General features: G+C 37.0%; 1 protein-coding gene across 3 annotated transcripts in view; it reads left to right on the forward strand.

Moving 5' to 3' along the window:
* LOC109048505 (cadherin-23-like) overlaps window positions 1-15231 on the forward strand; it is a 233629-nt gene that overhangs the window by 23252 nt on the left and 195146 nt on the right. For all 3 annotated transcript variants that reach the window (XM_042769422.1, XM_042769420.1, XM_042769421.1), the window contains exons 2-3: window positions 3894-3985; window positions 12245-12319. In XM_042769422.1, coding sequence (XP_042625356.1) covers window positions 3901-3985; window positions 12245-12319 — 160 coding nt within the window. In that variant the 5' untranslated portion in view covers window positions 3894-3900. The remainder of the gene's footprint in view (window positions 1-3893; window positions 3986-12244; window positions 12320-15231) is intronic.

Below are 15231 nucleotides of genomic sequence, written 5' to 3' on the forward strand. Positions count from 1 at the left end.
TAACATGCATTTAGTATGATCTCTCTTATTTTTTGAAAATTATTCACACAATCACACACCAACCAACGAGCCCCACAACTTACGATCCACACATATATACATGTATGTATGTATGTATGTATGTATGTATGTATGTATGATATACATTTTTTTTTTTTTTTAGCAAACTTCATTGATGCAAAGAAAGCATCTCAGGTTACACATGTAACCATGGTTCCCTGAGGAGGGATCGAGACATTGTGTCCTCTAGCGGTCACTCTGTGGAACGCCTTCAGCGTGCACGGTGTCTGAAGCACATGTGTAAACACCACAATAACATTGGCCAGCGACAGCCTATGACGTCACAACCCAAGAGACCACAGTATAAAAGGGCACCAGAAGAATATATCAACTGCTTCTTCCATCTGCTATAATGAAGCATGCGTCCTGAGGCATGGCAAGAAAAGAGGACACAGTGTCTCGTTCCCTTCTCTGAGAACCATGGTTACATGCATAACCTGAGACGTTCTCTTTTCAGGGAACTCGAACTGCATCCTCTAGCGGTCACTATGGGGAATGGAATACCCATGCTACCATGCTGAGGGAAATGCATGCTATATTTTTTGAGGAGAGCACTAAGCATCAACTCCACAGTGAAACCATCAGAGTCGCCCCTCGGATGCATCAGGGGCTGTCAGTGACACTATTCCCTTCAGCCAAAGGCCAAGCTACATACCCAAAATAACTTAATTGTTGCGGGCTGACAAAGGAAGCCTGGTTCCAGGGCAGAGCTCAAAGGCTTGGAATCACGTGTGTTTGTGATCACCATAATACCAGACCCCCATCTGTCACCTATCACCACATCACAAAACCAACCTCTAACACCCCCAGGGACTTCATACATCTTCCCCTAATTCTCACAGGGTGGCTACTGGATAGCCAACAACCTCAAGCCTGAGGCAGAGTCTCTGACTTGTAATATGACAAAAAATTGTGGTCTCTCTCTCCAGATCCCTCAAGCTGATTTGCATATACCCCCGCAGTCCAGTCAGATGGGAGACATTGTTAAGGTATCACTAAAGATACTCAATGTAGAGTGGGACCTAAGGTGAGATCCGGGTGCCTGAATGTACTCTGAGAAAGGGTATGATACTGGCGGCACGTGACCCTTACCATAAATGGATTTTCAAAAGCGCACAGGATGCTCAGTGTGTGTGCTTACCATAAATATGGATTTTAGAAAGCACTCAGTGCCATTATAGAGGCCATGAAGAGGCCTAGCAACCTGATATGACTGCATCATTGAACTGGAATGGATTACTCGATTCTTTGAGTAAGAGGAGGACTCACATACTCTACCTTGCACATAACACAACTCCTGAGAGGGGCAAGCAGTGAGGGGCACTGTTGCTCAAAATCCATCAGAGGGCAGAATGGACGGCCTAACAACCTGATATGACTATTGAGTTGATACCGCAAACTCAACCATAAGGGCAGTTACATGATGGGAGCTCTGGGGAGCAGCATGCTCAAAGTGAATCTGTAATAATGGGAGCAATGCCAGGCTCAAACTCCGAGGTGGTCATCAGGGAGGTCACACAGGAGGCCTTATTCCATCTGGTATGGTTGCCTTGTGGAGCTCCAGTGAGCAGAGGTCTCAACCCTCGGAAAAGAGAGGGGAACTCAGATGCTCAATCTGGGAGTGGCATGCTCATAGACAACAGAGTGGAGATACTCAACTAGCCAACGAGAGGATAACTCAAGCTTATGTGCAGAATGGTCACAGGGAGCATAGATATCAAGGAGTCCCTCAGGACGAGATATGAATAAGTTCACCTCATGAGCAGCCTGGCGAAGGTGGCTTCTCAAAGCCAAAACACCCAGCGAGGTCATCAGGGAGCAGGGTATGCAATATCACTCAGAAGTGAGAGGAGTACTGCCGTGCTCAACCTGGAAGCTACCCCCTAAAGGAGATCCAGAGGGCCTAACAACCTGACGACCAATGACCATGGGCTCAGTGTCAAGGTTCTCCAGTGATGGGATGGTCAGGGAGGCCCAGTAAGACAGGCCTAGCAACCTGCTATCAAGGGAACCATGATTCTGTACAAGAGATGTACCCAGAAGCAGCCCTCAGGAGTGCAAGGGAGGTAGAGTCAGGCTCATGTCACGGGGAGCAGAATGCTAAACTACACCTACTCGTTGGTGAGGAGCATCAACTCAGCCTGTAGACGTGAGAGGATCAAGGAGGCTATGCAGTCCTAGAACTTGGGCACAAACCACGAGAGGTCACCAGAGCAAAGATAGATAGGGCCCTTATCTCCTGACTTTCAACAGGAGAGTCCAATGGGAAGCCCTACTACCCAGTATTGTGACGAGATGAAAGTGACAGTGACATGATATGACATACAGCCAAGTATGGTGACCCATACTCAGAATTCGTGCTCTGCATTTAACCCATGCAAAGTGCACACACACAGCAGTGAACACACACCGTGGACACACACCCGGAGCAGTGGGCAGCCATTTATGCTGCAGCGCCCGGGGAGCAGTTGGGGGTTCGGTGCCTTGCTCAAGGGCACCTCAGTCGTGGTATTGCCAGCCAGAGACTCAAACCCACAACCTTAGGGTTAGGAGTCAAATTCTTTAACCATTAAGTCAGTGGTACAGAACAGAGGTTCCAGATGCACTGCAAGAGGTAGGCTAGTTAGCATACACACAAGAAATTCAAGAAACTAGCGATAACAATATCGCTAATTTGATTAAATTAAATGGATCTTACTCACCTACCGTAGCTCCCGTGCATGGCTCTCAAGGCTTGCAGATATCTTCTGGAGACATGGTTGAAGTTAACCACACTTGGGGTCAAGTGGGGAGGGGGGAGAGACATAATATTACTGTACCACTGTATAATACCGGGGTTGGGGAACCCCCTCCTTTTAGTAGTCCCGCAAATGCATCACAATGATCACAATCCGCCTCCTTGTGAGTCAAACGTTCAATTCACACTTACCCACAAAGAAATAAGTGCAATGAGCACATTCAACTCCCTCAAGAGCTGAACGCGCTTGCTTCTCACCCACACACACAACACACAAGTTGTGTGAAACCACAGGTATCAGAGCAAAGCCTCTAATGAGAGAACATGCACTCCTAGTCGTGCTTAGCTGCTAACATAAACAAACAGCAGTGAAGATGAAGAAGAGGATGATGCATTCTCCAGGTGCCCTTTTATACTATGGTTGTGCGGGTAGTGATGTCATAGGCTGTCACCAATGTTACTGTAGTGTTTACACATGTGCTTCAGACACTGGTCACGCTGAAGGTGTTTGTTGTAGCTGCATGTATGAGAATTTAGATTTCATATTCACATACTGGGAACCAGTCTGAGATCATGAACAAGATCACTGTCTAGCCCCCTAAAACTCATGCAAACTGAACAACCACTGATTTTGAGAAAGCATTTGGATTTTTATTTGGATACATAGTGTTTGACTTATGCTTTAAAGGTCATTTCTGGAGCTACCAATGAGAAACCTTTGAGATTTTTCTCACTGAGATTCATGCAGTGTGTTACAGTTTATCAGGAACCAAGCAATGACTGTATTTGCATATCACATGTTGACATCAGGGGCAATGAACTTGTAATGAGGTTTACCTGGAGACATCACAACTCTCAACATGAACCATACATTATTTATTTAGAGAGATGGATTTCACATCGCAGATGTTGATTACCAGCTGTGCTTTGCTAATGTCAGAATTTTTATGATAAATTTCAATCACAAAGACTTGACCAGACAATACCAGTACACAAATGTGCAGTGTGTAAATGTTATTAGCACCAAAGAGTTGTGGTTGTATTTCATGTCACTCTGAACACATGCAGTGGTTGATTGTGTGTGTGTGTGTTGCAGATTGGAGATGTCGTGGTGTGAAGGTTCTGGAGGCAAGATGACTTTGGTCAAGTTGCTCCTCTCCTTAATGCTGCTACACACACTTTCTGAAGGTAATGTCACACTCTCTCACAGACGGTTTCTCTCTTTGTTTCTCCACGTGGTGCTAGATTTCCATGCATCATACAAAAGCAAACTGTTTGAGGGTGAGTATTCTAGCATGTGTATGAATAAATTTATCTAATAAATTGCCAAGCTGATTTGACAATCAAATTCACAAGCTTGTAAAATGATGCACCCTAAATTGATTTATGTGGAGAAACAGGCAATCAATGCTTTACTAGGAATTTTAATGGTTTAAAAGATTTTATAAATTTTTTGTCTTGGTATTAAATGGCTGACATTTAAGTTTTGACATAATAGATGAGCTCTACTAAATACTCAGTCTCCAAAATTAATTATTTTCAATGAATTATTTACACAGTATTTATGTATAAAATATAATCAAATAGAAAACATTTATTTTAAATTTTAATAACATTTCACAATATTTTTTTCTATATTAGATTACAAAAAGTGGTTTTAGATGGCAGTATATCATGTTTTATTGAAGTCAGCTTATCATTAATTTTCTGTTCATAGAGGAGGTGTACTAGCATTTCCTCTGTTTTTGAATTATTTGTCTGTGTGCACATGGCGTCAAATGAACAACTTTGGCTGTTTTATTTTTCAGCGTCTCACAACATAAGCATTGTATTTTTAATATACAGTGTCAAAAAAAACAAAAAAAAAAAAAAAAACGGACCTCAAGAACCCTGTGTTCTGTTCCATACTGTTGCGGGAACACATCCATGTACCAGCTAAATTGCTAATTTAGCATTAATGTGTTAAGTTTAATAAATCTTTCATAAGTAATTATACAAAATTAATGCGTTAAATTTACCCTTATTAAAAGTGAATGTACAAATATTTGAAGAAGCTGGTTTGATATTATTTTTCGATGTCAAATCAGTGTGTCTACTAGAAGAACAGGACATGTTTTATATGAGCCTGAGGTGATGGCTTGAATCATGAATATTGATGATCTAACAGCAACTGCACATGCTAATTAATATTCATGAGCACAGTGACATCACACCCCACCCACCTTCAGCCACCCTACTAACTTGTGCTCACGGGTCAAATGTGTCTCTCAGACTTTGAGATTAAAACTCTGATTGTGCTGACAGCGGCCTCTCTTCTGTGTCACTCTCATCTGTTTCTCGCATTTTTCAGCGTGCTCTCATTACCTTCCTGTTGTTTTTCTATCAGCCTGCAAGTCCTGTCTTTTCTCAGACATCTCACTCCATCACTGCTTTGTCGCTCCTGTCTATCATTCCACACTATGTGTGTGTGTGTTGGACACCTGCAATCTGCGGCGGCACGTTTAACAACACAGTGTCGCTGCCACTTAACATCAGCCCACAGGAGTTTATAATTCACTGCCCTCTCCTTCCTCTGCCTGACTGTGTCCTTTTCTTTTGCTGAACCTCTCTCAATCATTTACACACTCCATCTTTCTTCATGAATCTGCCTCTCTCGCTCTGTCTCTCATAGGTCTTGTGGGAGCTGTTCTCTCATGGTTATTAGCTCTCTGTGATTGGTTCAGGGTTTCAAGGGTTAAATGAAATGGAGGTAAATTAGGGAGGGAGTTTGAGCCCTGAACCCCAGAACAACTGGAGACTGAATGTTAAACACTTCACGCTCAAAAGAGAGAGAGAGTTTAAAGGAATAGTTCACAAAAAAGAAAATTCTCCCATTATCCAAACTTTTTCACAGAGACCATGACTGTCAAGCTTCCACAAGGACAAAAACACATCATAAAAGTATCATAAAAAGAAACTTTTGCACTAAGCCATATAATAGCTTTGTGTGATGGACAGACTGAAATTTGTCATCTTTTCATTATTCACCTCTGCTAACATCCTCTCAAGGCAAATATTGGGTACAGAAACAAAATAATAATAATAATAATATGAATAAAAATATGAATATTTTTATCTGGCTTCATTTAGCAAACAGATATTTCCTACAGTTATTTTAAGTCACAAATAGAAAAAAAAACGTGCATATCCCAAAAAACCTGAAGGCTCAGGTGCAGGAACCACGTTTCGACCATCAGGTCTTCGTCAGGCACTTCAGTTATTTTCACACTTAATTATACCTAAAATGTATTGTTAAAATGTATTGTACAAGCTTTTGTTACTTCACTGTTCATTTTATTGCTCTATGGTATTAAGTCTTTAATTTAATGTTGCATTAGAGCTGCTCCATTGCAGCGGCTTAATACTTTTATCACAAAATGTTTTCCTAAAATAATGCAGGGAACCACTCGTTATACATTATTCTATTGAGGGCCAGATTTACTAACAGCTTGCATCAGCTCAAACCGTTTTTTGGCATTATAAATAGCACTGTCAGGATTTGACACACAGTGAAGAATTAGTGCTGAAAAGGCGTGGACACAGTTATTTTTACACCTGACCTTATTGAATATGCATTTGTATGAGTTTCCCTTTAAGACACAAAATTTATGTGAGGAGAATATTAAAATGAATCACGCAATGCGATTTACTAACATTTGCACTCGTCAAGTTACTGGAATTTGCGCCAGTATTTCTTATGCTCCAAAAAGCATGTGTTAAAGCAGACACTAATTTGCGTTGCTCTTGGTAGATTGAGTTGGTCATTATGGAAATGATCTGGCTGCATCTGTGTTCTTTAATTTGCACATTGTCAGTAAATCACCCACAGAAATTTCCACTCCCATTAGCGCTTTTTTGGAATTGCGCGCTCATGCTAATTTGCCCTGTTTAGTAAATCTGGCCCTAACTGTGTACTATTTTGCTGACGAAATTTGTGTCATGGGCATTGTATGCGGACCCTCGCGTATGAGTAAAAACCGAAGTATACTTTGGCCTTTAAAGCAAACAAAAAGAGTGCATCACTCGCACATTTGTATTGGTGGAGAATGAGAGAGACGCGTATAGCCTATCGCATTTCACACAGGCTGCTAGATTCACTTTCTCTTTAAATAAAGTCGTGTATGCTTGACGTTGAATGCCCCTCGAGTGAATGCCCCTATAATTTTTGTTTGTTTTATATTTGTGATTATAGTTTTAATCCAAATGCATGTGCTAATGGAGCAAACAGCAATCAAGATCATACAACAGAAGTGTGCTCTCTCTCTCTTGCTCTCCATACCTTCAAATAACTTTAGTAAGTTGTGCATTGTTTACTTACTTGCTTTTGATATATATCCGACCGAACAACAAACTTTCCAGTTATGTCTATGAGAAAGGGATATTTGCTCTACAAGCTCAATCCACTCAGCGTGCTCTGCTTATCAGCTTGTGCATATCAGCTATACAGGCGTGAATATTGAATGTTGAACATTAGCTATATTAATTACAGACATGTACCTCATAGACATAAACTTAATCTCTAATAATTCCATTATACTCTCTGTTGTTCTGTTGCCGATGATTCTTTATCGGGACACAGCAATGTTTACATGTGTGGTATCGGAGCATTTTTAGTACGAGTACGAGTTCAGGAGCGCATGTGCATCACTAGTTATTTTTAAAAGTAATGAATTACAATATTGCGTTACTTCCTAAAAAGTAACTAATTACATTACTTAAATTACTTAGCTTTGTTGGTGGCAACTGTAAAAGTTAACAAAGCAACTGGCATTACTTATTTGAAAAATTAACTCAGATATTTTCTTGTAAATTTAAAAGTAATGTAACTTTACTAGTAACTTGAAAAAAGTAATCTGATTACATTACTTTTGTTACTTGTAATGCGTGTACCCTCAACTCTGGTGGCTAATTCGTATATTTTGAATATTATTTGTATAATCTATTTATGCTCATTATTATGAAATTATTCTAATATGCTGATTTGGTGCTCAAGAAGTATTTATTATTACTATCCATGCTGAATACGGTTGTACTGCTTATTATTTTTGTGAAAACTGTTATGTATGTATAATGTATTATGTAAAATGCATGTACCCTCAACACTGGTGGCTAATTCATATTAATTTGTATAATCTGTTTATGCTCTACTGACATTTAAGTTTAGAGATGGACCATAATAATAATTCCTTTTGTGTTCCTCAAAATAAAAAAAATAAATAATTAACTAAATAAATATGGAAAACTGGAAAAAAGAAGGTAAGGGATTTTCATTTTTCAGATTTTGTAGTTTTTGGTGAACTCTCGATTTAAAGGTACTGTAGTGTAAGAGGTGAGCTGTCTTCATGAAAAATGATGGTGTCTGTGAAGAGATCTGATATGACGTGAGGTTCTGTCCGACCTGTTTACTCAAAAGACTCTCAGTCAATGTCACAGTGGGAAAACATCAGCTATCAAGCCTGTTTCGCACATCCTGGGTCTGCAGCAGTGTGAGCAGACTAACTGCAGCCACAGGCAGGCCATTGAGAGCTTTTACAACAGAGTTTTTCTTTGATAATGGCTATGAATTCTAAAATTGTCAAGAACAGGCCATTGAGAGCTTTTACAAACCCCAAAGTGTAAGCTAAACTTTATTGTAACGAATGTGTTGATAAGTTGGTTTAAACTGGTGCATTTTGACCATATTTTTTTAAACATTATGTGAACTAGAACCAAACTTGGCTCAGCAGCAAAAGCGTTGTTGATTCAGATGTGCCTTTAAGCATTTCTACCTATGTATACCGTCAACAAAGGCTGTATTTTATATGTGCTGAAATAAATACATGTCGCTTACATTTTGCCACCATTGGAAGTGTGAAACAAGCTTTAGTCTTAAGGGGATACTCCACCGTATTTTCATATTAAACTATGGTTATTCCCTTAACTAAGACGAGTTGATACATACCTCTTTCGTCTCAGTGCGTGGATTAAATCGCTCTGTCTTGCGGCGAAACTTTGTTACACTTAGCTTAGCCCAGTTCATTCAATAGGGGCCAAGCAGAGCAAACCAAACACCTCCACGTTTTTCCCTATTGAATACAGTTACTCGAGTAGTGTAACTCGACCTAGGACGGTGACACAAAACAAAACGTTGCGCTTTTTCTAAGCGTGTAAAATGGATAACTATATTGTATGGGCGGAATACCATAGCAAGTGCTCTGGAGCACTTTGACTTGGCGCAGTATATCTTCACTCGTGAAAAACCCGGCCCCCGCTTCTCTGCTTGGCCCCTATTGAATGAACTGCTAAGCTAACTGCAACAAGTTTCGCCGCAAGACAGAGCGATTTAGTGCACGCACTGAGACGACAGAGGTTGTATCAACTCGTCTTATTTAAGGGAATAACATAGTTTAATATGAAAAAATTTTATCATGACCAATTAAGAGTGAAAATTCAATTGAATCACATTAAGTTTTAGTATTAATTACATTTGAAATTAAATGCATTGGGCTCAAAGAAAATTTCATTAAGCAACAATAATGATATGATTATTAATTTTATCATGACTGTGCTGAAGCCGGGACAGATGTGGCAGGCTTTGCTTTTGGCAGGAACTCTCATTAAATATGTGATCCAGTTTGTCGCACACCTACAACTTGTTTTAATCTCTGCTGCCATTCTGAAATGGTTCAGTAATTAACACAGGCTGACGTGTTACTCTAGATTGATTCTAGTTAGTGCGTATTGGCAGATGCACAGTTGATGGCTCTCGTTTCTTGCTCGGCATTTCCCTCTCTCTCTCTCTCTCTCTCTCTCTCTCTCTCTCTGGTTTGTTCTTGCTGCATTCAAAGCAGAGTCAAAAAGTGATTCACCCTATCAGACACCAGCACTTCAAACACACACACACACACACACACACACACACACACACACACACACACACACACACACACACACACACACACACACACACATACACAAGCCCTTTCTGGAGTGTGTGTTGTCCCTGTGGCCCACTACCCATGCACACGATCAAAGCTCTCCTGATCTTTCTGACAAATCAGCTTGTCTCCTGCTACCTCTGGAAAGAGAACACACACACACACACACACACACACACACACACACACACACACACACACACACACGTGCGTGTATACACTGGGGAAACATGTCTCGCACACAACAAGCGTAGATGGGGAAGTTTACACATGCCAGAGCATAGTGTGTAGTAATGAAATATAGAGTGCTCATGTAGGGGAATTCAAGTAAGACATATTACGCTGTAAAACAAAATCTAAGTTTAATTGATTATATATTTAAAAAAAAAACATTTAATCGATTGCAAATCGATTAATCGTGATTAATCGCATCCAAAATAAAGTTTGTGTTTACATAATATATGTGTGCATACTGTGTATATTTATATATAAATACACCCATATACAGTACATGGATGAATTTAAGAAGTATATGTAATATATATTTATAATTATGTTAAATATTTTTTACTATTTTTTATTTATAAAAAAATTTGGTGTTGGTAAGTTTTTTTTTTTTTTTTAATGTTTTGAAGGATGTATCTTATGCTTACCAAGTCTGTATTTATTTGATTAAAAAAAATTCAGCAAACAATAATATTGTGAAACATTATTGCATTTTAAAATAAGTTTTCCATTATTTTTTAAAATATATTTTAAAATGTAATTTATTCCTGTGATGCAAAGCTGAATTTTCAGCATCATTACTCCAGTCTTCAGTGTCACATGATACTTTAGAAATTATTCTAATATGCTGATTTGGTGCTCAAGGAACATTTATTATTACTATCAATGCTGAATACAGTTGTACTTAAAATGTTTGTGAACAGAAAGTTCAGAAGAGCAGCATTTTTTTGAAAATGAAATCTTATGTAACATAAATATCCTGAATCATGGTAGGTAAAAATTGATAGCCTGAATGCACTGTAAGTTGCTTTGGATAAAAGCATCTGCTAAATGCATAAATTTAAATTTAAATTTTATTTAAATATCCTTACTATCACTTTTGATCAAGTTATTGCATAGTTTCTGAATAAAAGCAAATATTAACTTGTCAAAAGTGACAGTAAGCATATTTATTGCTTAAAAATAACTTTTTTTACTTGTAAAAACTGAGCTATTGCAAAATGCATTTAAGTTAATAACATTGCTTTTTTTTTTATTACTGCAAAGAACCTTATACACAGGTGATTTTTTTTTACTGGAGAAACAGTAGTACAAAGAACTTTGAAGAACATTTTATTTTACTGTAGAAATGGCTGAGTTATTGTCATATCACATAAACACCAAACTCTCACACAACCCTCATTAGGGATGTAACGATTCACTCAACTCACGATTCCATTCACGATTTTGATTTCACAATTCTATTCGATTCACTTTTCTTTTTCTTTTTTCTTTTTTTTTAACAAAATTATATTTAAGACCAATTATGAATTAAATTTGTCCTTTTATTATTGCTTGGACAAAAGGCTGTACATTTCTTTGTGAAACTGAAATATAACTAATAATATACTAATATAGCACTTGCATATTATTGCTCTTTTGTTGGTTTTGATTGCTTCTATTGTCCTCATTTGTAAGTCACTTTGGATAAAAGCGTCTGCTAAATGACAAAAATTAAATAGAATGTAAATTTAAATAATAGAACTAAATTGAAATTTTAAAACAAGCCCCAAATCAAATAAGTAACACAAATAAAATAAATATCTTCACATAACCAAAACAAGGCTTTGTCTGTGCTCTTTCCATTTAAAATTATAGAGGCAACCACTGCATTTTAATCATGATCCAAACAAAGATGCTGCATACATGCAACATGAGCAGTTTTTTTTATTTAAATTAGATTGTATAATTTAGAAAGTTTGAAGCAAAAATAGAATGTTTGACTTCAGTTTTGTGAAACTATACATAAAAATATCTGCATTAAACAGAAACAGCGGGCGAACTGAGCGAGATGCAGATTCACTCTCTGCCAGCAGGTGGCGCTTAAAGCCTTTCCTTGGTTTATTCTGTAAACGAAGCAGCGCTGCACTTATGAACTTTAATATGCATTATACAGAGGCAAGACGAAAAGAAAAAATACCATCTAAACTTTGTAAGTAAGTAAGTTCCCCTCAGACATGCATTCATATAAACTTCTACCCCTGAGTGTATCGCAGTTTGTTTAGCATCTCAACCGATTTGAATCGTCACATATTTGAATCGATTTTCAACCGGCTCGCAGTTAATCGTTACATCCCTAACCCTCATATTGACTGGAGTGGTTCCACATTGAGAGTGTTCGCTTGATGTGTTCATCTATGTCATCTGTTTGCTGTCTAATGTAACAGCTGTAACTGTGTGTTTTCTCTTATTAAGACACATGTCTCTGTCTCTCTCTCTCCTCCAGCCTCTAATCAGCCTCCTCGTTTCCAGAATTACTTCTTCCAGTCGTACCTGCTTATCTATGAGAACACACCAGTGGGTGAGTGACTCTCACAAACACACACACACACACACTGCTCTATCTGTACACACGCTGATGATGTGATCTTTCTACACATTCTCACAGATGCATTTATTTTCCAGTTTTCATGATTTTAGTCTTTAAATGCTAAATGGACTATGTTTGGTTTGATTTTCAGATTGTTCAGTTGCTTTTGTTTGTAAACAAAGCAAAAGACACATATAAAAAAAATTCTTAATTAGATATGAGCATTATGATTGCAGAGTTAGAGTATATAGTATGAAATAGTTATTTTTACTAAGAAAATCCACAGAAATGGTTTATATAGTACATGAAATCATGTGGTAATGGCTTTTTAACATAATGAAGTGAAATTTATATTTTTCAAGGGTATCTTATTTTTTGGATGAAAATTATGAAATACAAAATATACATAGAGACGAAATCAGTAGATTAGTTGCTTAGTCATCTAACAACCAACTGGTTGACTAGTTTATCTTGATATTCTTACTTTTTTGTTTATATAAATATATATATATATAAGTTTTATCCCTTGTAAAGCACTGGCACTACCGCAATGCACTTTTCGACATATACATTTTTTTGGCAAGCATTTTAATTTTATAAAGGTCATTAATCCCTCATTGCTGTCTATACTTCCCATCTCTCCTCTTTCTACACCTCTTCATCCCTTATTCATAGTTTTCCTGTCTTTAGGTTGAAGAGCATGCATGTTTATTTAACCTTGTGACCTCTTGTTATCATAAGCTGCTTTTGTGCTTTTTATGTGACCCTCAGTCTGCAGTGTGCCTCGCTGTGGCTTATTTGCTTCTGTTTTTAACCTCTCAGTTGTTATGGACTGAATGATAAACACTTTAGGAGAGTTTAAGTATATTTGGAGGAAAGCACTTACGCTGTGTTTAAGTCCTAAAAAGCGGTTTCTCTTTATAAAAACACTCATAAGGAGTCACCAAAACTTTATGTTTTTGTCTGCAGTAAGTTTGAAAAACGTATACTTTTTTGTGCATTTAGTGCATTATACAAGAAATACAGCATTCAATGTTGTAAACACAACATGCTTTAAGTTATTTTATACTTTTATACTAGACTTGACTCACAATTGATTTGAGTACAGTTTGTCTTAGGCATGTTGTTTAATACTCAAATACAGATAAAATACATAACACTGACAAATATTAAGTAAAAAGTACTTTTTAATAGATTGAAGTATTTTATCAACAGTTATGCATATATTGATCAATATTTCTCTATCGCTCTGCATATTTTAAGCAGATAAGCGATCATTGTACTATAAAAAAAAAAAGAAATCCTGTAAGTTTCAGAACTAAAAAACGTTCTTGTTAGTCAAAAAACAGCTAATATTGAAGCCAGTCTGCCAAAACAGCTGGTTGTGGAATTTGCCACTTTATGACATAATAGTCTGTCTAAAGCTGCAGACGCCTGCTTTTTCAGTGGAGGCAGTTCATGAAGGGGTCTGTTCAAGACCCCTTTAAATATTTCCCTAAACCCATAAAAATATGAGGACAGTGTCAGCAAACCAATCCTCTGTGATATTACCATCATAGACAAAGAAGAGAAGAATATGATTGCAAAATTAGGAACACACGTTTCTGGTGTGTTGTATAATTGGTTTAGATTTAACACTGTGTGACTGGTCTCAAGCAGTGTTTTACTCTTACGGTCTCTGTCTTTAAGTTTCTGTCTGTGCCTGAATGTATTTCAACGTTTTAGGGACCCCGATGATTGACAGGGCAATTTGAGAGTGTCAGGGTTTTCATCACCTTGCCGCGTGTTGTCGTGAGTTGGTTTTAAAATAGATCTATCGGGCCCCTTCGCTGATAGGAGGCTCTCTGAACCGCAAAAACACTTATAACTCACTTATCCATAAAATCTCAGAATTCTGCCATCCAGCCCATTTTACCAAAACAGTCTGCACACTTGGATTTTTTGTCTTGTTTCCAGCCAAAATATCAAAAAATTCTGAAATCAAGAAGAATTTTCTAGACAAGTAAAAAATATTGTCTTGCTTTCAGAAAAATCAATCCAAAATGAAGTAAGTTTCAATCTACCAATGGAGTAAGCAAAATAATCTTGTTTTCTGTTTAAAATTAGAATATTTTGCTTACCCCATTGGCAGATTATTTTGCTTGTTCTAAGCAAAAAGTCACTTAATTTGGACTTTTTTTTTTTCTGAAACAGGACAATAATTTTACTTGTTTTGAAAATCCTTCTTGATTTAAGAATTTTTAGATATTTTAACAAGAAACAAAACAAAAAATATTAATAAAAAAAGAATTCATTAAATTTATCAAATTGAAAGAAAAAAAAATTCAGCAGGAATGCATTAAATTGATCAAAGTGAGAGTTAAGACATTTATAATGTATTTATAAAATAAATTACTTTTAAAAAATATTTTCAAGTAGTTAATAGTTATATTAAATTGTAATAATATTTACATTTACATTTTATCCAAAGCGACTTACAAAAGAGGACAATAGAATTACAAGAGAATACATTTTTTAATTAAAAAAAGTAGAAAGAAAAGAAATAGAATAGAGAGTGCTAGTGTTAGAGGGTCAAGGATTTTTATTTGGTAAATATAAACATAGAATAGAGGGTGCTAGAGGGTCAAGTTTTTATATATTAGAAATAAAAGAAAACAAGTAAATAGAATAGACATAGAAAAGAGAGTGTAAGAGGGTAAAGTGTAGATGGAATATTATTTCACAATATTAATGTTTTACTGTATTTTTGATCAAATGAATGCAGCCTTGAGCATAAGAGACTTCTTTAAAAATGGAATAAAATCATTTAAAAAAAACTTTTTTTTTAATTTTTGAGCCACTTTTTTTTGTAAAAAATTTTTTATGTGCATAATTTACATGATAAATTGTAGTTTAATATACAG

Source organism: Cyprinus carpio, chromosome A13 (assembly GCF_018340385.1).
Source record: "Cyprinus carpio isolate SPL01 chromosome A13, ASM1834038v1, whole genome shotgun sequence".
Taxonomy (NCBI): domain Eukaryota; kingdom Metazoa; phylum Chordata; class Actinopteri; order Cypriniformes; family Cyprinidae; genus Cyprinus; species Cyprinus carpio.